Below are 23,387 nucleotides of genomic sequence, written 5' to 3'. Positions count from 1 at the left end.
GAGTTCGTAACAAAGCAATGCTAGTTGTTCCCAGATTTTCCAATATCCCAGGTAACTATAGTCGGATTACTTTTCACTTTAAAAAATAAAATTTGCCAATTTGGATACACATCTCTTTCTACCGAGCCAGTTATTTAGGTTTCGAAAGCTTTTTGAATGAATTATGCCAGGCACATCCCAAAAAACTGTGTTTCCCTTTTCTGTGCCGATCCGCCCACTTACTGTTTCGACTGCTGTGGAAGATTCTTGTTTTGGCCGCAGTTATGAAGCGGCTGATACTGGGGCCAGACACGCCCAGGTAAGTCGACAGCCAAGATGTTTTTCCTTTTTAATGGAAAATGATCTGCGATTCTGAAACTTTCATGTCGAAAACTTGTTAAATGATTAACTGCTGTGCGTAGAAATATTAAATGTTCCCGTAAGGACTCGTTTCATACAATGTTTAGGGACACCTGATATACGTTCAAAAAATGTCAACCACGTGTTTTTCCAGTTCCAGCAGGTTAAAGATAATTAACTACTTAATACCACATATAAGGATTGCAGCCAATATTTGGTATTCAACTTTTTGAGTGATTTTCCTAAGTATGTCCCACTTCGATACGTGGGGAGTTAGTTAGACTGTAGTTTATGTCCAACACCTTCGTGTAACTACGAGTTTAAGCGACTAAAAGCTTGATTACCTATGGAGCACAGCAAAAGCCCTAAACAGAATTTCGGGCCTATTTTTAATGTATTAAAAAATATATATTTTACTGAGTGTTTATTTCGTAAATTTTTTTCTTCACAGAGATTTTCTGCCTCGTGGTTCGGGCATCGTAACACGTCGACCATTGATCTTGCAACTTATTAACGGTGTTACTGGTAAGTTATACTCACCTTACTAACCTTCAATTGTTCTCTAAATTCAATATTTTATCTTAATATCTTTTACTTCCACAGAGCATGGCGAATTTTTGCATTGCAAGGGCAAAAAATTCACCAGTTTCGATGAGATCCGCAAAGAGATCGAAGATGAGACGGATCGTGTGACTGGCAGCAATAAGGGCATATCCAATATTCCAATTAATTTGCGTGTCTACTCACCACACGTACTCAATTTGACACTTATCGATTTGCCTGGTCTAACCAAGGTGGCGATCGGTGATCAGCCAGTTGATATTGAACAGCAAATCAAAGGCATGATCTTTCAATTTATACGCAAAGAAACTTGTCTCATTTTGGCTGTAACGCCAGCCAATACGGATTTAGCCAATTCGGATGCCTTGAAATTGGCCAAAGAGGTAGATCCACAGGGTGTGCGCACGATCGGTGTGATCACTAAACTCGATCTGATGGACGAGGGTACAGATGCGCGCGATATTTTAGAGAATAAGTTATTGCCGCTGCGACGGGGCTACATTGGTGTTGTAAATCGTTCGCAAAAAGATATTGAAGGTCGTAAGGATATCCATCAGGCGTTGGCAGCTGAACGCAAATTCTTCCTTAGTCATCCATCATATCGGCATATGGCCGATCGTTTGGGTACACCATATCTACAGCGTGTACTCAATCAACAGTTGACCAATCATATCCGTGATACACTTCCCGGCTTACGTGATAAATTGCAAAAACAAATGTTGACGTTGGAAAAGGATGTGGAACAGTTCAAGCATTTCAGACCCGACGATCCCAGCATTAAGACGAAGGCGATGTTGCAGTAAGTTTGCGCTATAAGTAGAGTGTAGTTTTATAGGGAAGTGTGGAGCTAAATTGCTAATGTGCGCTTTTCATTTTTACATGCAGAATGATTCAACAATTGCAGTCAGATTTTGAACGCACCATTGAAGGTTCCGGCTCAGCATTGGTCAATACAAATGAGCTATCAGGTGGTGCTAAAATCAATAGAATTTTCCATGAACGGTAAGCGTTTAGAGTTACGTTGTAGAAGACTAAAGATAATTTATCACAACTGCGAAAAGGAAAATTTTATTTATTAATTCGGGGGCTAATCTTTATTTAAAAATTGGCAATTCTGATTAAAAAAAATCGACAATGAAGCCGATAAATAACTATCAATAAATATTTCGACAATTATACCGATAAATTTGCCGATAACAATACTGATGAATATGTAGGTATGCAAAATTATGTCGAATAAAAATTTATAAATATGTCGGCCATAAATAAAGTGCCAATGGTACAGATAAATACCATGGTAATAAAATATCTACTGTGAAATATCGATGAATATGTCGACAGGCGCCTGCTGCCTTCTCAGCGCTGTTCATAGTACTCGCGTAAAAAGAAGCGATTTGCATTTAACAAGGATTGTATTGAATTGCTTTTTTTATTATAAAAATGATGTGTTCTTGACATAATCGCTCTCACAAACTATTTCCTTTAATTTTAAGCTTACGTTTTGAAATTGTTAAAATGGCTTGTGATGAAAAGGAGTTGCGTCGCGAAATCTCATTCGCCATTCGTAATATACATGGTATTCGTGTGGGCCTTTTCACACCTGATATGGCCTTCGAGGCGATTGTCAAACGTCAAATTGCACAACTAAAGGAGCCGGTCATAAAGTGTGTCGATCTAGTCGTACAAGAGTTGTCCGTTGTGGTGCGCATGTGCACAGATAAGGTATTATGCTAGCTTACATTTTGCTGTAGCTTGCATATTCATTTACTCCTCTTCCCTTTTAGATGTCACGCTATCCACGCTTGCGTGAGGAAACCGAACGCATCATCACTACACATATACGCCAGCGTGAACAGTACTGTAAGGAACAAATTCTGTTACTCATCGATTTCGAATTGGCCTACATGAATACCAATCACGAGGATTTCATTGGCTTTGCAAAGTGCGTAAATGTTTTTTCTTTTTGCACTTTAAAAACAACCAGAAATTTGTTTTCTATTTTTGCTTTATACTTTTTAGTGCTCAGAATAAATCTGAAAATTCCAATAAGACTGGCACACGCCAGCTGGGCAATCAGGTTATACGCAAAGGCTATATGGTCATACAAAATTTGGGCATTATGAAAGGTGCGTACTGAATCTGTTACAGTTTAAGTTTTTTTTTTTTATATTAAATTTAGTGTAAATATTTTAAGCGTACTTTTAGTTAATATGTTTATGAAAAGTCCTTAAGCGTCAATTAATAGTGAATTACTGTTGTATGTAAAGAGTAGTATGGTAGAAGTTATAAGACTACATATTTATGGTGTGTTGCGTTTGGTTTGGGTGCTTTGATATTCGTGGGCTTTTCTGCGCAGTTATGTAGGTTGAGTTTTTTAACGAATGCTGTTAGTTAATTGTATATGAAAACATCTATAAAATTCATTAATATACATTCATTTCTAAATACGTGCGTGGCGTTTGTTATTTAAGCGCTTATATTAAGTTAAGTGCTAAAATTTATACTAAAGATTGGGACTAAATTTCGCACGAAAAATGATCCCTCATCAAGTTATATTGTTTATTAATTATAAGTTAAATATAACACACATTTTTTACTCATTTTAACTGAGTTACTTTAGCACTAAATTAAAAAAAAAACTACTTTTATATTTTTATTTTAAACTTTGTGTTCTTAATTTTCATAGAATATTTTAGTACTAATTTTTTACTAACTTTTATCAAAATACTTAGTATTAAATTTCGTACTAAGTTGCAAACCAATAAGTGTTTTTTCTTTAACTTAGTACTAAATATTCCAGTAACTTTGTCAAAAATTTACCGCTGCTACTAAATTAATTATAAAATTCAGTTACGATTATCATCCTCAATTTCTTTTTAGCCCAAAAAATGTCATCTAATTTTCACCATAAATTGTATTATAATACTAATAATTACTACTTTGTAGCGCAGCTATAACCTAAAAATCAACAACACGGATTTTAGATTTTTTGAAATCATTTATACTAACTATGTAACGCCTTCTTCGCTCCTTTTACGCTATTTTATTTTTGATTTATTAATGCGTATAAGTTTGAGAACTGTCGGAGCTACGTATGTATACCTTTTTTGGGACAACTTTTCAAAAATTCTCTCATCAATGAATGTTTACATATTTATTAGTGCTTTCAAACGGCACTATTTTATTCAATTTGTTTTTGTTTCTTTAAAAACATTTCTCAGTTTTTTGCTGTGTTTTAGTAGTAAAAATTAAACATTTTGTATCCACTTCATTTTTTCTGCAGTCTCTTTTTCATGCTTAGAATTAGTATATACTTCTAAAAAAGAAATATTATTTAATTCATTTTTACTTGTAAGAGTAACTCTTACTTATATTTTTTTTTGTTGCTAAAGTGTGTTCGTCTTTTTCTAATTAAATTGCATGTTCTTAACATTACGTTATTTGTGTATGTATGTAGTGTTCTATGTTCATTTTAATTTTCTGTCTTTCCTTCTCCTATGTTTATGATTTTCTTTATTCATTTTTGTAGCATTGAAGCGATTTTTACCACAATTTCTTGGTTTGTATAATGCTCGATACTTTTTTAAAATTATTTTCAATTGTTTACTTTGTTTTAAATGTTTGCATTTGTGTTGCAACCACTCATTCACACCACCAAGCAATTATTAAGGCAACTTATGTATAATAAATAAAATATAGAACACGAGTACATACTTACATACGTATTTGTAATTAAAAAGCACTGATTTTTAAATTGTATAAACAAATTTTTATTGAATTTGAACTGTATAAAAAAAATATTGTTCGTACATATATCATAACAATTTTTTGCCTTTTGACGTTTTTTTTAAATATAAGAATTATTTTTTTCATAAAAACAAATTTTTCTCTTAAAAAAAAAAATCTGAAAAAAACATTACTTCGTTAATTGCGCATGCGTATAGTTTTTGATTGTATGCAGTGAAGGAAGCCGCTTAAACATTTACAAATACTTTTAAATGTGTGAACAAACTGGCGAGAGTTTATAAGATAACCTAAAAGTTTTTAAAAAAAAGGTCGTTATAAATTTGCAAATAGTTGAAAAAACAAAATTATTAAAGTAGCAGCTTAATGTCGCTTGCTTGTTTCTCCGTTTTTTGTTTTTCTATTGCACTTATTTTTCACTTAAGTTTTACTTTTCATTCCTTACTCTTTTTCGTTTCATACTCGTTTAAAAATTCTCTTCCAGCCCCGAATGGTTCGTTTTAATAACTTCCTCTTCTGGCTGCTGTTTGGCGCTGTAACCGCCTAAGCGATTTAAGCCAAGTTCAATAAAGCACGCCAGTCGTATATCTTCTGCCCTATCAGAAGCTAATAGTAAATGCCAAGTCAACTCAAGTCCTGGTTTTTTCATCCATCACCATCCATTTCATCCATTTTTTTTCTCCCCTATACTTTCTTCCTTAGCTTTCGCATTACCCTTGCTATCATTCCTTTCTTATCTGCTCAATTACTCTATTTTTCCTCAAGCTTGTTTCACAACCGCTAAATGCAATGAGTGCTTAGGACCACTATTTCCTCTATCACTATTTTTTTGTTCTTAAATCTACTGCTACAAACTTCCTTCCTCTCTCACAATCTCATCAATCATCTTTCATACCGCGTTTTTCTTCTTTATCCTATAGTTATCTTTTTCCTGCCTTCAAAGCTAGTTATGAATGTGTTTCCGTTTAAATTCTTTTTTTTTCTTGTTAAATATCTGTAAATAATGTAATTATCCTCTTAATGACTATAGGTTAGTTTAGAAAGTCTCAGGTATAAAATATATTTATCTGTACATTATGTAAAATATCGTATTTTTTAAGTAGGCATTGTAAATTATTATATTATTACTTGTATAAATAATCATATTTCATGCTCATGAGCGTTCAATACAATAAATCTATAAAAAAAAAATATGTTAATAATAATTTTTTTCGAAATTTTCTTCTTTTTTGTCTCATTCCATGCACGTCTTATTGCTATATCTGCATTTCCTCATCGTACAATTGCTGTTTATTCGCCAATTCTTCTTACGCTTCTCATCTTAATAATTAACAACAAAATTTCTACACACAATTCATAAAAAATTAAATGAAATAACGCCAAAAAATGGAAAATGACCGTCACTGTGCGCTAACTGTCAACTGTACTACAACTCTAATCGACTGCACGGCAAACCGTAACTTAAAAATCCTTGGGCAAATGGCATTGACACCCCCACACTTACAACTTACAACAAAAAAATTAAAACTACACAATCGAAACAAAATTAAAAACACACTTCCAAACACCTTCCACTTCCCGCCTGCAATCACCCTGTGCATACATATAATGCCTTCCTCTCTCGTACAACCTTGTGCAATACTTACTACTTTTTTTCGCTACACCGACACAAAAAAACAACAACAACGAAAACAACATTGCAGGCGGTTCGCGTCCCTATTGGTTTGTCCTGACATCGGAGAGTATTTCCTGGTACAAGGATGAGGATGAGAAGGAGAAGAAATTTATGTTGCCGTTGGATGGTTTGAAATTACGCGATATTGAACAGGGCTTCATGTCAATGTCAAGACGTGTCACATTTGCTTTATTCAGTCCAGATGGACGTAATGTTTATAAGGTTAGTAATTTTTGTAAAGTACAAAAAAATTTTACAACGTATAACCAAGACCACCTACAAAACAGAAATTGAAAAGATTAAAAAAATCGAGAAAACAAAAACAACCACAGAAACAGAAAATGCAACAAATAATACAGCAAGAACAACTTAAAAAAATGCATAAAAAAGTCGCGCTTAAATCGATGTCGCATGATGTTTTTAGAATACTTTTTCAAATGTTGCTTTTATAGTGGAAACAAAGAAAAATCAACTCACTAGTTCTTTGGAAATTTGTGCTTCTTTTGATAGTGAGATAGTGCTGCGCTATACAGAAGTGTTATAAAATGTCGGCAAAAATTATGCAATAGTACCGTTTGACCCAAAAGAATCCTGGTACAGAAAAGGCAGATATTTGATCCGTTTATTTTGAAAGTGGTATAAGTCATTTCACGCCGCTTGACTTCAGTGATAATTTAGCAGTATTCGAATGCGTCTGTCATTCGTTTAACTTCATCAGCCAAAAGTAAAAAGTTTTGTCATTAGTTTATGACGGTATGTATAATGATTTACCGATGCATTTAGTTAGAGTTAACCAAACACTTAAGCATATTACGTGGAAACGACTTATGCCACTTTCAATATAAACGGCTCATTTATTGACTTACTATCCAGTAAAACGGGTATATTATGTAAAGTTGCACCAATACATAGTTTTTTTTAATTGTTAACTGAATTTTATATAAAAATGTTTGTTTGAGAAAAATTAAACACATAATTGTATTTGGTACTTTTTTAATTTTCTTGTAATGTTTTATGTTTTTGTGAACTATTTGATTTTTTTGTGATTTCTTTTGTGCAATTTTTTTGTGAAATATTTTTTTTTTTGAAAATTGATTTATTTTTGTGAATATTTATTTGATTTTTTTTTGCAAAAAATTTTATCAAAGTAAATTCTTAATGAAAGTAAATTTTAAAAACTCGGTTTACGTTTTCTGGTAAAAATTTTTGGGTAGAATTTTCTAAAATGACTTAAAAAAAATTTTATAAGACTAATAAAAAAAAATTCTATAATATGTAGCGTATCACTATCCGCTTAATCAAATGAGATGTCCAATTAATTTACAGAACTCAATATATTATTTCAAATCCATTAAGTTGCTTACAATTCTTAAAAGAGAAAAAACGAATATTTTATTTTCATTTTCCCGCCCTCTTTAATATTGTATGTATGTATATTACTATACGTATGTTTGCCTCTCTTTCTTACACACACCCGTTTTTCAAGTTCAGTTCAGTTCGTTGAGTTGAGTATGTATGTAAGTGTGCTCTCTACGCTCTTGCGTGGACAAAACTAAAAAAAAAAAAATCGAAAAATTGCAACCCTGTGTGGCAACAGACTGTTTGGTAAAACGGCGTTTAAATTTTTTTGTATTTGATAAAAATTACTATGTTTTTATCAACATTTTTCCCAGCAACAAATTTTCATTTAAAATATGCCATGGCGTGGCATCAATTTCAAAGCAGTTAAAAAAACCAAGCAAAAATATTGGTTCACAGTGCCTTTGGAAAGTTTGCCATTGCCCGCAGTTGCATATTTTGTATGAAAAATTGTTTTTTTTTTACGAAAATAGATAAATACTCGCATTAGCTCTTCGTAAGTAGCCACTTGCTAAACGATTTTTTCCATAATTTATTTTCACCACACACCAAATTTTTACTGTTGCCCTATTTTGTTTTCAAATACTTGCTCACCCCACCACGACTTCCTGAAAGCAAAAATATTTGTTTTGAATTATTTTCTACCAATCCTGTTGCTCATTTCGATTTTCGTTATTTATAATTTGCTTTTCGCGTTGCTTATGAGCCAAAAAATTTAATACAAACTAATAAATTTTTTGGTTTTTTTGCCTCCCCCGCTCCCTCTCCTTACACGCTTAGGATTATAAACAACTTGAGCTGTCTTGTGAGACCGTTGAAGATGTTGAATCGTGGAAGGCTTCATTCCTACGCGCTGGCGTTTATCCTGAGAAGCAAGTGGCACAAGAGAATGGTGATGAGGTAAGTTGTTTTATATGATTAAGCAAAGATAATTGTTTTTTATACATTTCATGTAGGTATGTACTATACTATACATACATATGTACATTTGTCATGATGTACATTGAATGAGTATATGTATTCGTATATTGCATTTATGTAATTCGCTTAAACGCATCGACGGTGGCTAGCTATTTTTCGGCTGACTTTTAAAGTGATAAAACCGAAAAATATTTTGTTCTTATTAAAATAAATACCAGATACGAAATTCTACTTTGTGTGGATTACAGATGTACTAGGTGTTTGTGTTTCGTTTAAATTTTATCTCCGAGTCACTACGCTTCTTCCGCGTTGTTTCATTCGTATGTCACGCAAAGCTTTTATTTTCGGACGGCTTATGAAAAACCTTTCGAAGCTATAATCCTCCATTAAGTGAACGACCTTATTCTGAACATGGTATGGGGTTTCACATTTGCGTACGTTTGCTAAGTATAAAAACACCGATTAATTAGTGGTCAAAATATATTTTTTGAATCCTTCAAAATAGGGCCCTCCCATTACGCGCATTCCAGATATTTCAATGTTTTTCATAGATATACTCTGGATTCATTTTTAATTCTCTCTGTGAATTTTGTTTTATGCACTTAGCCTATGGTACAATCATTTCAGGTATTGTTTTCCCAGATATTTTCAAACACATTGGGCGTCATGCATGAAAAGTGAGCTTAAACTCCGACTCGATTTTCAGTACAAATTCTTGAGCTGGAGCTCACTTCATAAGTGCAAAAACTGAGTCCCAGCTTAAGCTCACTTTTTATGCATGAGGCCTCATACATACATATGTATATACAGTGACGAGCAAAAGTATTACCACAGAGAATTTTTCGCAATGTACATGTGAACAGTTTTTTATTCGAATTTCTTTTCGCAAATTTTGTATAAAAATATAATTCTTACTACAACAAATCCATTTGTAATCCATTTTGGAATAAACCATGATACAAAAAGAAGGTAGTTTCCAAGGTGTATTAAACAAGGTGGTGTTGGGGCGACAGCTGAGTTTTTCGCCGTGGAGGCCATTACGTCAAAATGATGTGTTTGTTGTAACTCATACCAATGACAGTATGGACATCAGCGTATAATTTGTTAGTGTAATTTTTTACTTATATACGGCCAACACCACCTTGTTAAATACGCCTTGGTAGTTTCATTGTCACTTCTCGGGCGCCATATTAGCTACCTGACAATTAAGCAGATTGTGACATTTCGTGCTGCCATACCTAAGCCTCAATAATCATTTATTTATTGTAAAAAAAAAAAATATTTACAAAATTAAAAGGAAATTTGCCTTCGATCTGAGCAATAACGAAAATTGAAATTCATACATCACCATATTTGAAGAGCAACCAACCAACTTTTTCTTTGAAATATGTTGTCGATCGCAAAAATTAGTATTATTAAATAATTTTATTCTAAAGCCAGTCACCGAAAAGGATTTGGATGTGCTTTTCAAGGCTTTAATTTCGGTGCTTCATGCTATGATATATATTATTGTTATGGACGATAGGAGGTACTGCCGGTTGAACTGGCACCCAGAGTTTGGAAGTAAGTAGTTAGAGGGATGTCCAATGCCTTAAGTGCAGTTTACCTGTCACTGAAAATACCTTAGCCTGGAAGACCGAAGCATACTTCCCCAGAGAAAAGCCCAGAGACAGTCAGTTTTGGAGCCATCATTGAAGATTCGATTATGTGTGATTCCGGGCTCAGTGCTGGTATTAAACCAGCATTCAGCCTCAGGGAACTAAACATTATAGAATCTCTTCAACAAAGGTAAAGGTGGCGTACTATCTTGTGGCATTGAAAAGACACAAGTGCTCAAATTTCTGCCGCTAGCAATTTCCGCCTTGCCCCACTCAGTGTTATACCAGCATCCGTTTCTTTTTAGTCTGCATGTTCCACGTTAGATTTTTGAAACATCGATAATATCGATTCAATTTTCTATGTTTACCATCGATGTTTACAATTTACTAACATCGCGAAATTGACGATACATAGATGGAAGTTTTACCGATGTTTTAAACATCGACTTTAAGGAGACTCCCTTCTTCTTTCGGTGTGTTTGACTGACCTTCAATTTATTATTCATTCAGATTTTTTTTTGTTATTTATGGCCTTATAACAATTATATTCAGCCGTTTTTTTATGAAAAATGTTATTGAAAATCAACAAAATTTACAAACGATAGAAGTTATAGCTGCTATTTCGGAGATCACCACTTCTCCTCAGTGACCGCGGTTGTGATTAGTAGATGTGGTGATCTCCCAAAGAGCAGCTATAACTTCTTACCTTTGTAAATTATTGTTGCTTTTCCACAACATTTTTCATAAAAAGCGGCCCTAAGCTCAATAAAATTGTTGGATTCATTCTGAATGCTAATAACCTAGCCGTTAAAACAGAACCAAAAACCCTTTAGAATTTCAACAAGATCAGGCCTAGGATCTTTAGGCCCGAACGAACTTACGATGGTATGCATTTTGATTCTAATAATAGAAAGGGTATAGAAAGGATAATTAAAGTATTCAATATTGCTTTAAATTTAACTAGAAATTAACAAATTGCAAAACATCGGAAACCATCGATATATCGATGTATCTCTGGCGATGTATTTTAGCCTCGTTGTTCTCTTCTCCGATGCATCGAAACATCGATGTATCGATGTTACTGCTCAAAATTTGCATCCCTACGTGTTGTACAGAAAGCTTCCGTACAGTACACGGCAGTAGTTCTTTGAAGTTTAGCAAGCAGACTTCCCACGCTCTTGATTGAGAATCTGGTCCACCATACCACTGACGCATAACTAATTATGGGTCTGAGCATAGAGGTATAAATCCAGAGGATACCCTATGGTGACACACCCCACGTTTTGCCAAAGACCTGCTTACATTGCGAAAATGCTGCCAATTCTTTAGAGGTTTTGTGTTCCACGTTAGATTTACACGACAGTTTTGTATCTTGAATTACTTCGAGATACTTCACTTCGGGAGAATTCTGAATTGTGACTCCTTTAATGTGAGGCAATGAGGCCATACAACCTTCTCCGAAGCCTGTTCCGGACTATGCTTTTATGACGAAATATCTATCAATACATCTTCTTCGGACTATTAGAAAAAAAGAGATTTGCTATGTAAATTTATTCATTTTGTTTAAAATGAAATGAAAAAACCTTTTTAATAAATAAATGTTTCAAAACTGCATTTTATTTTATTTCTTCATCTCTGCACAGCGATATTATTCAAAGGATCTTTTAAACGATTGAGAACAACGTTCAAATTTGACTATAGAACACATCAACTTCCAATTTTTTATGCACATTTTACTCTTTTATTAAATACCAAATATGTATTTAAAAGAAAATCTCACCTCTCAAAAAATTTCAATGTGGCAAAGCTATGCTTAATGTTTACATCTGAAGAAATGTCAAAAATCTGCTTTATAATCAAAAAATAGTAGTAATGAAACTACCTTCTTTTTTGTATCATGGAATAAACTGTGAACACCCAAATTGATTACATGGCTAGAATTTTCCCCAATAATTCTCAAATAGAATATAGACTTTAGTAGTTCATGATTCGAAAGTTTTGTGCGACTCAGTGCCCATAAAATACCTACATGTCTATCAATGATGATATCGGTTATAGTAATCATAATATATCGATATTTGTATGTTTATAAAAATTGTATCGATACACCGACGACTATAAAAAAATTTAGCTGATAAAAAAGAATGAACGGCAAATAGAAAAGGAACTATTTCGCTGGTATTCACTTGAAAAAAAAGCAGCTGAAGACTAGCTAGCTACCCACCTTAATGTTGCTTATCCAGTATAGAATCGTTTTTTTGTAACAGACGTGTTCATGATTCCCAGTAACTACATAAGTAACCTCATGTGCTTTATGTTTGTTTTTATGTTTTATTTTTAAATTTCTTTTCTTTTATATTTCTTTTTATTGAAGAGAGAACCTCTAAAGTAATCACTTGAACTTTTTTTCATATAAATTAGAAAAAATCTAATTAATTTTTTTTTTAAATTCATTTTCCTCCTATATACATAACTCCACGTCCTCCCTCCTCCCAATTCGCTTTCAATGTATGTAAATAATACGTTACAACTAACGCACACAAAGTTACACATTTTAAGCTGCGTAAATAAATAAAAATAAAAAATATATATATCAAAAACTATAATAAAATTAAGTAAAAAAAAAATCAAAACTATTTTTGTAATGCAAACTTTCGTATATTTCTCTGTTTTATCGAATTTTTCTCCATAGCAGGAAGGACAAGAGGTTTGTTTCACTTACTTCATAAACTTTTCGTATTTGTTTGGCATTTTATTAGTACTTTGCAACATTAAAAAAATGTATGGGAGTAAGGGGTTTTAACAAAAAAAAAAAACGGGAAAACGCATACATTTGTAAAAAAAAAATTATTTTATCTTTCATTAATTTGGTGAATTAGCGGTTTATTTTTGAGATGGGATTTCATGAATTTTTTGGAGGTTATGATTAATTAATTTTATTTTACGTTTTATATTTTATTATTATAAATTTATTTTATTTTTATTTTAAACGGCAAAAGCAATCGGAATATTATTTTGGCTTGCTTAAATTGGTGACCCTAGTGTTTTTTTTTTATTTTTTGTGGAATTTACTAATTAAATTTTTCTATATATTTAATTTTTTTAAGTTGGTTTCATTTGACGTGTTTTATAAAATTCATTTATTTTATTTAAGTGTTAAAATTTTCTAACGTTTGAAAATTTATTTTTATTAAATAAATTTTTTATTTAAATAAGATTTAATTTTTGAATTTGATTTAATTTTTAAGATGTAATTTAATTCAGTTTTTTTTTTTTAAATACAATTTGTTTAAATTTTATTAATTTTTATTAAATTTTATTTGATTAAAAATTTGATTGTTTTATTCTTTAGTTTTTTCTTTTAAATGTGCTCAATTATAATAATTATTACTTATTATTTTATGTTCGGCCTTTAAGAAACTAACTTAATTTACTACATATGTATGTCTATCATTAAAAAAAAATGATCTCCACGTTCACTTTTAATTCGTCTTTTTTTCTTATTTTTCTAAATCTATTTTTATACAAACGTTAAAAACAATTAAAAATAAATATGTTTACAACAGAAAACGAAAAACGTATGTTTGCAAAATCAATTAAATAAAATTTTGTTAATAATTTTTTTAAAACCCGTTAGTTATTTGTTTATTTTGTTTGTTCGTTATGAGTATGTGTGGCGAGAATGCATTAAAAAAAGCAATTTCCTAACCGTTTATTTGAATTGTTTTATATGCTTATTTTTACCTATTTTTAGGTTAATATTGAACTATAATTATGTATTTGCTAATTTGTTTTTAATTAATAATGTGTTTCCTGTTATCAGTTCATGTTGTTGTAAGAACACGCAACACAAAATTGAGGGGATTATCCAACATATTGTTAATTAGAAAAACTTCAACATAAATCAATTAAAGGATAAGAAATATTATTTTTGTTTTGCTAAAATAAATTTTTACTTTAAATCTCATTTTTTGTAACTAAATCACAAGTTTTACTGTCAAACAATCTGTTGCATCATCTCACGTGCCCAAACTTGGAAAACATAAATATTTTCGAACAGTGAATTAGCACCAATTCAGTATTAATTCTGCATTGTTATAATCTAAATAATATATATATTTACCTCTTTGAAAATATTTGTGTGTGTGTCCGATTTTTGTTTTGCAGTTCTTTGCGTTTATTCTGTTCTCTATTTCAATAATTATACATCTCGGTTATTGTTATTTGTTCCTTTTAATTTTTGTTTATTCGAAACTCAATAAAATCTCAGTGTTTACAAAATTTGTAGAGAAAAGGTCTATACTTTTTTGGCTTCTTAATAGTTTTTGTTCCATTCATGTCATTCATTCTCTACCCGAAACACATCTGATAAACAACAAACAACCTCTTTGTCACTATTACGTACATCACAACAAACAGAATCATAAAAAATAACTTTATAATGTCAGTATTAATCATGATAAAAATATAGTAAGGTAGAACCGCTGAGAGTCACTTTTAAGATTCTTGACGTTTCCAAACAATTTAATTTTTAAATTTACTCACAAACTCACACACACATTTTCATTTTCAATCTCAAGCAACAACAATTTCGAACAATTTCAATTTTTTATTTTCACTTTTATATGATTTTAAAATGTTGGCAAACTTCAAAAAAAAATCATGGCCGACAAATTGAGAGAACGGTTATACCTTGCTATGTTTTTATCATGGTATTAATAATGCATTAATACATACATACATATGGATTTGTAGTTATATAAATTTTCGTACCATAGGGAGTATACATCAAAGCAAATCTGAGCGAGAATAAGATTGCATATTATTTTTAAAATATATTTGTAGCTGTCTCTTGGTTTTTTTTTATCTAAATGAGTATTTAAACAAATAAATACCGTGAACTTGCATATAAGATTCAAAAATGCCTGCAATCAAATTTTAAACAACAAACCTATCTTTAAACGGACATTACGTGGGGCTCTAAGTCCAACTAAAGACTTTATATGCAACTAATCACCTTCTCAGACAAGCAAATAGGGACGGAAGGCATTGCCATATCTTGGGTTGCAAAGGATTATTGTTGTTGTAACAGCATTTAAATTCCCCAAAGAGTTTTTGGGGAGTGATGATGGACTGGCAGTCTTTGGCCAGATATATGAATCTGTGTTGTTCCGACTGTCGTAACAAAATAATTTTATTAGGCATCCGAATATTCGGTTTATCCGGATGAAGTTCCCAGCCCTAGCCTGCTGTAAGACGAGCTTAACGCAATTCTTAGCAGAAGCCGTTTTAAGGATTTACTTAGCTTTAAAATCAGTAGCCGTTTTAAGGATTTACTTAGCTTTAAAATCAGTAACTATGTTGATGCCAGAGAATGATCTCAAGACTCACCTCGTCGACGATTTTATACCTTCCCTCATTCCTTCCGTTAGATAAAAGAAAAAACTGAGCGAAATCCTTTCTACTTAACGAATAAGCGAATAAATTCGTATCTGTTAGGCCCTCAGTATACATTATTTTCCAAATTTCATTGGGAGCAATATCTGTTTAATTAAATTTTTCGGTTAAAGCTACATAGAGAAGAGGTATAGTTTTCATAACCAAAAACAACTTTTCTTAAAAATAATTTAAAGAAGTACGACTCCTGTAAATACAATAACCAATACTTATACAATATAAATACTAACTCACTTATGCATAAATATTAACGTTTCGTCCAATAAGTATCGAAAAAATTCGTATTCATTGAATATAATTTTCTTTGGCAGCTGATAAAGCAAACATTCTCAATGTGAGCGTCGTGTCGAGTTCAATTCGTATTTCGAGTGTCGATTTATATCAAAACGGGAAAACTTGGCAGCACTGGACAACTTTTGTCATCTACTTATTTCAGCACGACAGTAGGCAGTGCCAATGTTGAGTCGTACAATTTAGTCTAATTTACGACTTACGCAATGAGGCTGAAAGTTTAATTTCAAGTTTGTAAAGGTGCTTTTTTTCTTGCCCAAAATGCAGCAAATACTTATTGGACGAACTTTCGTTTGCTTTATTGTGTCTTTAGTTAAGTTTTGGTGCCAGTATGACTAAAATTAGAGGCATTTGGATTATATGTACTTACCTATTTTTGAATTTTTTTTATTTTACGCTTCAAAGTAATCAAATAGGTGTACTCACTATCATACTCCAATTTATTTAAAGTGTACTATTATTAATTGTTTAATTACTTTNTATTTTTTTTTTATTTTACGCTTCAAAGTAATCAAATAGGTGTACTCACTATCATACTCCAATTTATTTAAAGTGTACTATTATTAATTGTTTAATTACTTTGAAAATTACTTTTTTTCGAAATTTTATACACGATTTATGCATTCAGTATATAGCGCAAATTCAGTTTAAACCAAATTAACATGAAGTTTGCTACTTTCAAAATTTTATTTTAGTTTAGAAGATCGTAAAAATCAGCTTTAAGTTTTTAATTCTAAATATGGAAAAAACATTTTTTTTTTAATAATTCATTTTTTCACAAGATTTTCCGAGATTTTATTCGACCAATTTTTTTTTGGAAGCGCTTGATATCTATTACTTGCAAACACATTTAAATGCTATTTTCTGTTTATCTATTTTTATGGTTACTTTTTTCCAACTACTCTACTAACACCTTGAATGAGAAACTGTGTAATGGAAATTTATTGTGATGGGATTACTTACGCTATGATTATTATATTTATTATTTGTTATTGATTTGTGAGAAAAAAAGAAAAGTTGTACATTATGCATTTTTATTCTTTTTTCTTTCCCTTTTCCTATACAAATTTTTATATTAAAAATAAAAAACTGAAATTTCAAACAAAAAAAAAAAAATGCGAAATGTGTATGCGTGTGTCTAATGCTTCTGCTGCGCTGCTGCTGTTGCACATGCGCACTTTCCTCACTTCACACATCTACACTTGTTTACATACACTACGTTTTATACAAACTCCGTTCACCACCATATTTCGCCATTACTGTCACCGTTCCCGCCACCAACACCATCACTACCACAACAATTTTTATTATTCACCCGCTTTGGTTACGATGCTGCAACACTCTTTGCAACTGTAGTCCGCCAACGAAGAGAGCGCATCGGATCCACAGCTGGAGCGTCAGGTGGAAACCATTCGCAATTTGGTAGATTCGTACATGAAGATCGTCACAAAGACCACACGTGATATGGTACCGAAAGCTATTATGATGTTAATCATTAACAATACAAAAGATTTCATCAACGGCGAGCTGTTGGCGCACTTGTATGCCACTGGAGATCAGGTGAGCGTTTTTTTGGTTGTGGAATGAAGAGTTCAGATGCTTACATTATGACTGCTTTTCAATATTCACAGGCACAAATGATGGAAGAATCAGCGGAATCGGCCACAAAACGTGAAGAGATGCTGCGCATGTATCATGCCTGCAAGGAAGCGCTACGAATTATCGGTAAGATAGGTAGCAGGATAAAGAATTGCAAGATTATTGGAGGAAAAGTGTAACAAAATTGCGCCAAAAACGGTCTTTACAACCACTTTGTCAAAATACCTCGACTCGAGCGCCACCTATTGGGTGAATTTCATTGTCAAAGTTCGTCATTGAAAAACATTTTTTTCAAAACATAAGCAAATGAGATCAAAGCTACGATTTTTAGTGTATGTGTTGGGAAAAATATGATTTGGGTGCGGTGCATGATTTCTCAAGACAATCATTTGATAGCAGATGACGGCTGCAATATTTAAGTCATCAAAATATTCCCTCACCAACTAATCCAAAAAATATCACAAAGTAGTTTCCTACGGTTTTTTGACTTCATACAAAATTTCCAAACAACGGTTAAGGTGTTCTAGTGACCAATTGATTGATGATTAATTTAATAATTTGGACAATATTTCTTTTTGTATCAATATCAGGTGAAAAACCAAATTTTCAATATCGTACGATTCGATATTCGTTGTTCTGGTAATCGTACGAAATGATTTTTATTCATTTTTTGTTATTATCGGATCTAATACGTTTCGCAGTGTCGTAACAAGCGAGTGTGAAAGATTATATTCGAGTGAATAGCATCCGTCGGATATCTTTTCGAACTATATATTTACTATGTTTTCGCCGAATTTATCTGATAAAAAATATTCGAAATATTTCCAGGTGATGTATCCATGGCCACAGTGTCGTCACCGCTACCACCACCTGTTAAAAATGATTGGTTGCCCAGCGGCTTGGATAATCCACGTCTCTCGCCACCCAGTCCTGGTGGTCCACGCAAACCTGCACCCACATCACAGGTAAAGTAAAAATAGTAAAAATAAAAAATAAAAAGTAATAAACAAAAAAATTAAAAAGATCGATAAAAATAAAAGGATTTGGGAAATAAACACTAAATTAAACAATAATTATATTAAAAAGTTTGGATATTAAAAAATAAAAAAATAACAAAATAAAATGAAACAACAAAATACAAAATTAAACAATTACAAAATATAAAATTTAAACCATTACAAAATATAAAATTTTAACATTACAAAATAAAAAAAATTGAATCAATTACCAAATAAACAATTAGAAATAAAAAAATTATGCGGTAAAATAAAAACGCTTAAAAAAATATAAAATTAAAAAAAATAATAATAAATTAAGAAAAGTAAATACATGCATAAATTAAAACATTAAGAAGAATTTAATTAAAAACAAAATTAATAAAAATAGTAAGTTCAGAAAAATTAAAAATTACGTATATACATGAATACAAGTAATTTTTAAGCAAAAAACAAAACCGATTTCTCCTCCTTTTATGGAAGTCGGTTAAAAAGGCCATGTGAGCAGAAGTAGCCTAACGCACATTTTTTTTTTTACTTAAAATATTTTAAAATGAGATCAATTTTAAAATAAAAGTAGCCTTTTCCTTAATTTTATTATATGTACATGTAGCTTTGTACTTTAAAACTAACGAATAAAAAACTTAATTTAAAATGTAAAACTATTTGAGTAGTTGAGTACAAAAAAGCCGGTTAGGGCACTTTGCCTTACGGCCTTATATAAAAAATAAAAGATTAACAAATAAAAAAATTTAATAAATAAATAACACAATAATAATAAAGAAATTGACAAAAGAAAGTAGTATTCTTTTTTTTTGTAAATAAAAAAAATATCAAATCGATTCATCATTATCTTTTAGCTAAAGCTGATTAAAACTGCTATATGTATTTGTCATTTTTAAATTTCTCCTTAATTTTACTTTGCAGGGCTCTTTGGGCGGCGCCGGTGGACGCGGCCCGCCACCACCACCTGCATCAGGGCGTCCAGCGCCAGCGATTCCCAATCGCCCAGGCGGCGGTGCTCCACCATTGCCAGGCGGCCGTCCTGGCGGCGCTCTGCCACCACCACTATTACCTTCGTAAGTACACAATTTTTATTTTTTCTCTATTCGAAGTAGTTTCTACTTGCGTTTTTGAACTTTGCTTGATTTTGTTTGATTATTATTTGTAATAGTTATTATTTGTAATAGTTATTATTTTATGCACTGTCGAACGGAAGTGAGAATCATTAGTTAAACTGAATATAGTTTAAAGAAACATTGGTAATTTTCTCTAAAACTACACGAAGTACTTATAAAAAACTTAATTTATCGACGATTGGGACCTCTTTTTCGCTTTAAAAAACACACGCTGATCTAATACTAATAGGGGGTAACAACTATGTATATTGGTTACTTATATACAAACGAGGAATCGGGTTTTGCACTTAGCTTAATTTAAAAGAAATCGTACTATGCATACCACTTGACAAAATTTAGGAGTAATTTTCTTGGGTTTAGCGCGGCTTTACTTTTGATACATTTACCTTTTTTATTTTATACATTGACATTTATTTCAAAAAAAAATATTAAAATTACATTTTTTTTATACAAATCGTTTGTTTTATAATGACTTCAAATACTAATTCTTAATAAATTCGTTATTTATGTTGTTGAAAAGGAAATAAATTCTACAATCTATTAGAAAACTGAAAATACTAGTAAATCGTTTATATAATAATAATGTTTATGTTAGCAAAGTGTCAATTTAATTTATTTAATTTAATTTTAATCTTTAGTTTTTATTCTATTTAAATCATTATGTGACTAACTAACAGGTACATACAGTTGTCCACAAAATAAAACGATTGCGATACTTTGACCAGTTTTGACCCTTTTTTTTTATTTATTTAATGTTTATGATTTTTTATAAAATCTAGATTTTTTTCTAAATCTATAACGCCATATAAATCTACATTTCAAACTTTGTACAAAAATTATAAAAATTCGATAAATTTTCTTAACAATCAACAATTTTTGAAAAAAAGGTGTAAACATTTGATATGTAAATTGACAAAAAAATATTAGGATGTCAGTAGCAGGTATCATTTTCAGTCGAAAGATTTTTGTTGGTTGGGCTGTGGTTCAAACCAGTTTTGGGTACTTGAATTTTATCTTGAAACAAAAAATGTATTAACGTTATGAAAGCAGTTCACTATGCAGTTTAGACTCCATTTTGCATATGAGGAAGTTTTGGTTTTATAATTATAATGTATGTATTTACAATTTATGATTAACTACGTTTTGTCAGGAATACATACATATAAGCCAGTTTGGTTCTTTACGAAGTTATTTTCCACTTCACTTTTATGTTAACGGTCATTAAGTAGTCAGCTGTATATAGATTTTTGTAAATTTTTTTCTTTTTCATCCTAACATCACAAGAAATCTAATAACAAGAAATGTTTTTGTCTCTTTTCTTCTTTTTCCCATTGTTCACTCTATTCTCACAAATTTTGTGTGTCTTAAATTTGCTAACACCGAACAAAAACTTATATAAAAAAAAAAAAATAATTTTCATCTCTGATTTCTCTCTCAACTTCATACAAACTTTCATTCAAATGAACTTGCCATTTCCATTTTTTTTCGCAACGCAAACCATTCTTGTGAATAATTGAACTTTTTTCAAATGCAACGCTGCTCCTTCTACTTTCGCCGCGCGAAATGTAACGCTGCTTACTAACAGACGTCGCTAAATTACTACATAACCTTAAATCGCACCATTAATTCTACAAGTACATATGCTTATGTGTTTACAAAATACCTTAACATTACATACTACAAACTAAATTTAATTAACTAAAAATTTATTTAAGCAATTATCGGCATCTCAATGTGTAAGCATTCAATGAAAAATACGGCAATAAAATAAATACATAAATATATACATGTGTAATGAAAAATATCCTCCCCAAAAAAATATATGTGTGTATATATGTACATACATACATATTCCCATAACAGAGTTGTTTTTTGCTCTATGCAAACGAAAAAAGCTGGTGTTTCCACATCAATTTTTTGCACTAAGCAAAATTGAAAAAAAAACTAAAATTAAAATATACATATACAAGTATATAGTATATAGTATATAAATGCATATACAATATTTATGAAATTATTACTAGCGTAAGATTAGCGTGTTACTGCAAAAAATGTATTTCATTTGCATTGAGTTATTTTGTAAAAACGCATAAACAGACCCTCGACGCTTATTGCAAACTAAAAAAATATAAATAAATAAAAAACATAGTAAAATATAAAACAGGAAATAAAATATCAACCCAAAAGCTATAACAATGAATAGAATGATAATGTTACAAATAGTAGTTAAAAACAAAAAAAAAACAACTAGATACTAAAATAATCACTTGAAGATGTTTGCCACTATTTCTAGGCATATTGTTGTTAATGATTGTAATTAAAATATGCAATAAAAGTTACATTTAAAAATACATAAAATGCGATTTTATAACATTTTTTTTGTGGAATTATTTACATAATGCCAGATTTCCACTTTCGCAACACATTAAAGAAAAAGTTGTTCATTTAATAATACCCGTGTCATTAAGTTGGTTTCCACTTGGAATTTCTTAAATTGCGCACATTTTGAAATTTAAATGCGTAGTGGGTTTTAAAATTGCGCAGTTAGTCGAATTTTCACAAAGCATTGATATATAAAAAAATGCGTGCCATTTACAATACCACATGGAGAGTAATTACGTAAAGACGGAAGTTTTGTCATTTAATGCCCAATTGAAATGCACCATATGTTGTGTTGATATTTTGGTTATAGCCTAGGTTGTCAGCAACATCTCTAACATTTTTTAATAGTTTTTGTTTAGAATTTATTCCCTCAAACTTAATTTAAGAACATCTTCCTAATATTTTCTAATGGCAAATTTTCACTAGACATGGCATGAGCGTAAAAATTTTCAGAGTTTATATTTTTATTTATTTAACGCTAAAATCTCTACCAATAGCTTTCATACTCGTTTTTAATTAAATTCGCCCAGCTAAAATGGTCTTAAAGACGTAATTGAATGATTTTATTTTAAAAATTTGATTTGTTAGAATTCTTAGATATTCTATTTTTTTATGCCTAATTTCCACTAGGCATTAAAATGACAAAATGTGTCTGCCATTTAAAAAGCGCCATGCGGAAACAGGCACGTAATATCACGGGCATTTTTTAATGCCCAACATTGTCATTAAAAATGTTGTCATTCAATGCCTAGTGGAAATCGAGTATAATAGCCTGTTTCCACCAAAAGCTTAACTGCAGTTAAGAGCTCAGATAAGTACCAATTATTTTAACATGGGGTGATTGGCAATCTTTATTTCTTAGGTTTTTCTTTCATACTTTCGTTTACTTGTACTTAATATGGACCAATTACTCCGTTCGAGTGATAATCTCGTTTTTCCAATTGTCATAAACTGCAGTTAAGGCTTGGTGGAAATCCCCTATAAAACATGTTTCTCCAAAATTTAAAAGCCGATCATTGCGTTTTCACATACACATTCATTTATTTTTCGTGCTTTTTATACCTTTCATGAGCATGAAATGGTATTATAACTTTGGTCCGATGTTTGTAAGTACCAGAACAAAAAGAGATAGACCCATGAAAATGTATACTTATATGATCAGAACGTCGAGCTGAGTTGATTTAGCCATGTCCGTCTGTCCGTCTGTCCGTCTGTCTGTCTGTTTGTATGCAATCTAGTCTCTCAGTTTTCGAGATATCCGGATCAAATTTGGTAGGTGGGTGTATTTTTATAATGTATTAATCATTTGTCGGAACCGGAAGAATCG

General features: G+C 31.3%; 1 protein-coding gene across 10 annotated transcripts in view; it reads left to right on the top strand.

Moving 5' to 3' along the window:
• The window catches only part of shi (dynamin-1 shibire), a 38,345-nt gene that overhangs the window by 6,623 nt on the left and 8,335 nt on the right, over window positions 1-23,387 (top strand). For 7 of the 10 annotated variants that reach the window (XM_017615360.1, XM_017615362.1, XM_017615363.1 and 4 more), the window contains 13 exons: window positions 791-864; window positions 943-1,699; window positions 1,786-1,902; window positions 2,394-2,622; window positions 2,685-2,842; window positions 2,920-3,026; window positions 6,348-6,541; window positions 8,459-8,578; window positions 12,890-12,904; window positions 17,302-17,505; window positions 17,577-17,670; window positions 18,373-18,509; window positions 19,467-19,618. In XM_017615360.1, the coding sequence (XP_017470849.1) occupies window positions 791-864; window positions 943-1,699; window positions 1,786-1,902; window positions 2,394-2,622; window positions 2,685-2,842; window positions 2,920-3,026; window positions 6,348-6,541; window positions 8,459-8,578; window positions 12,890-12,904; window positions 17,302-17,505; window positions 17,577-17,670; window positions 18,373-18,509; window positions 19,467-19,618 (2,358 nt within the window). Of the gene's footprint in view, window positions 1-790; window positions 865-942; window positions 1,700-1,785; window positions 1,903-2,393; window positions 2,623-2,684; window positions 2,843-2,919; window positions 3,027-6,347; window positions 6,542-8,458; window positions 8,579-12,889; window positions 12,905-17,301; window positions 17,506-17,576; window positions 17,671-18,372; window positions 18,510-19,466; window positions 19,619-21,263; window positions 21,433-23,387 lie in introns of those variants that run through there. The other 3 variants (XM_017615368.1, XM_017615365.1, XM_017615367.1) reach the window with 3 other exon arrangements.

This window comes from Rhagoletis zephyria, unplaced genomic scaffold (assembly GCF_001687245.7).
Source record: "Rhagoletis zephyria isolate East Lansing unplaced genomic scaffold, Rhagoletis_zephyria_1.1 Rzeph_scaffold_01005, whole genome shotgun sequence".
Lineage (NCBI taxonomy): Eukaryota > Metazoa > Arthropoda > Insecta > Diptera > Tephritidae > Rhagoletis > Rhagoletis zephyria.
This window is presented reverse-complemented; position numbering and strand designations above follow the sequence as displayed.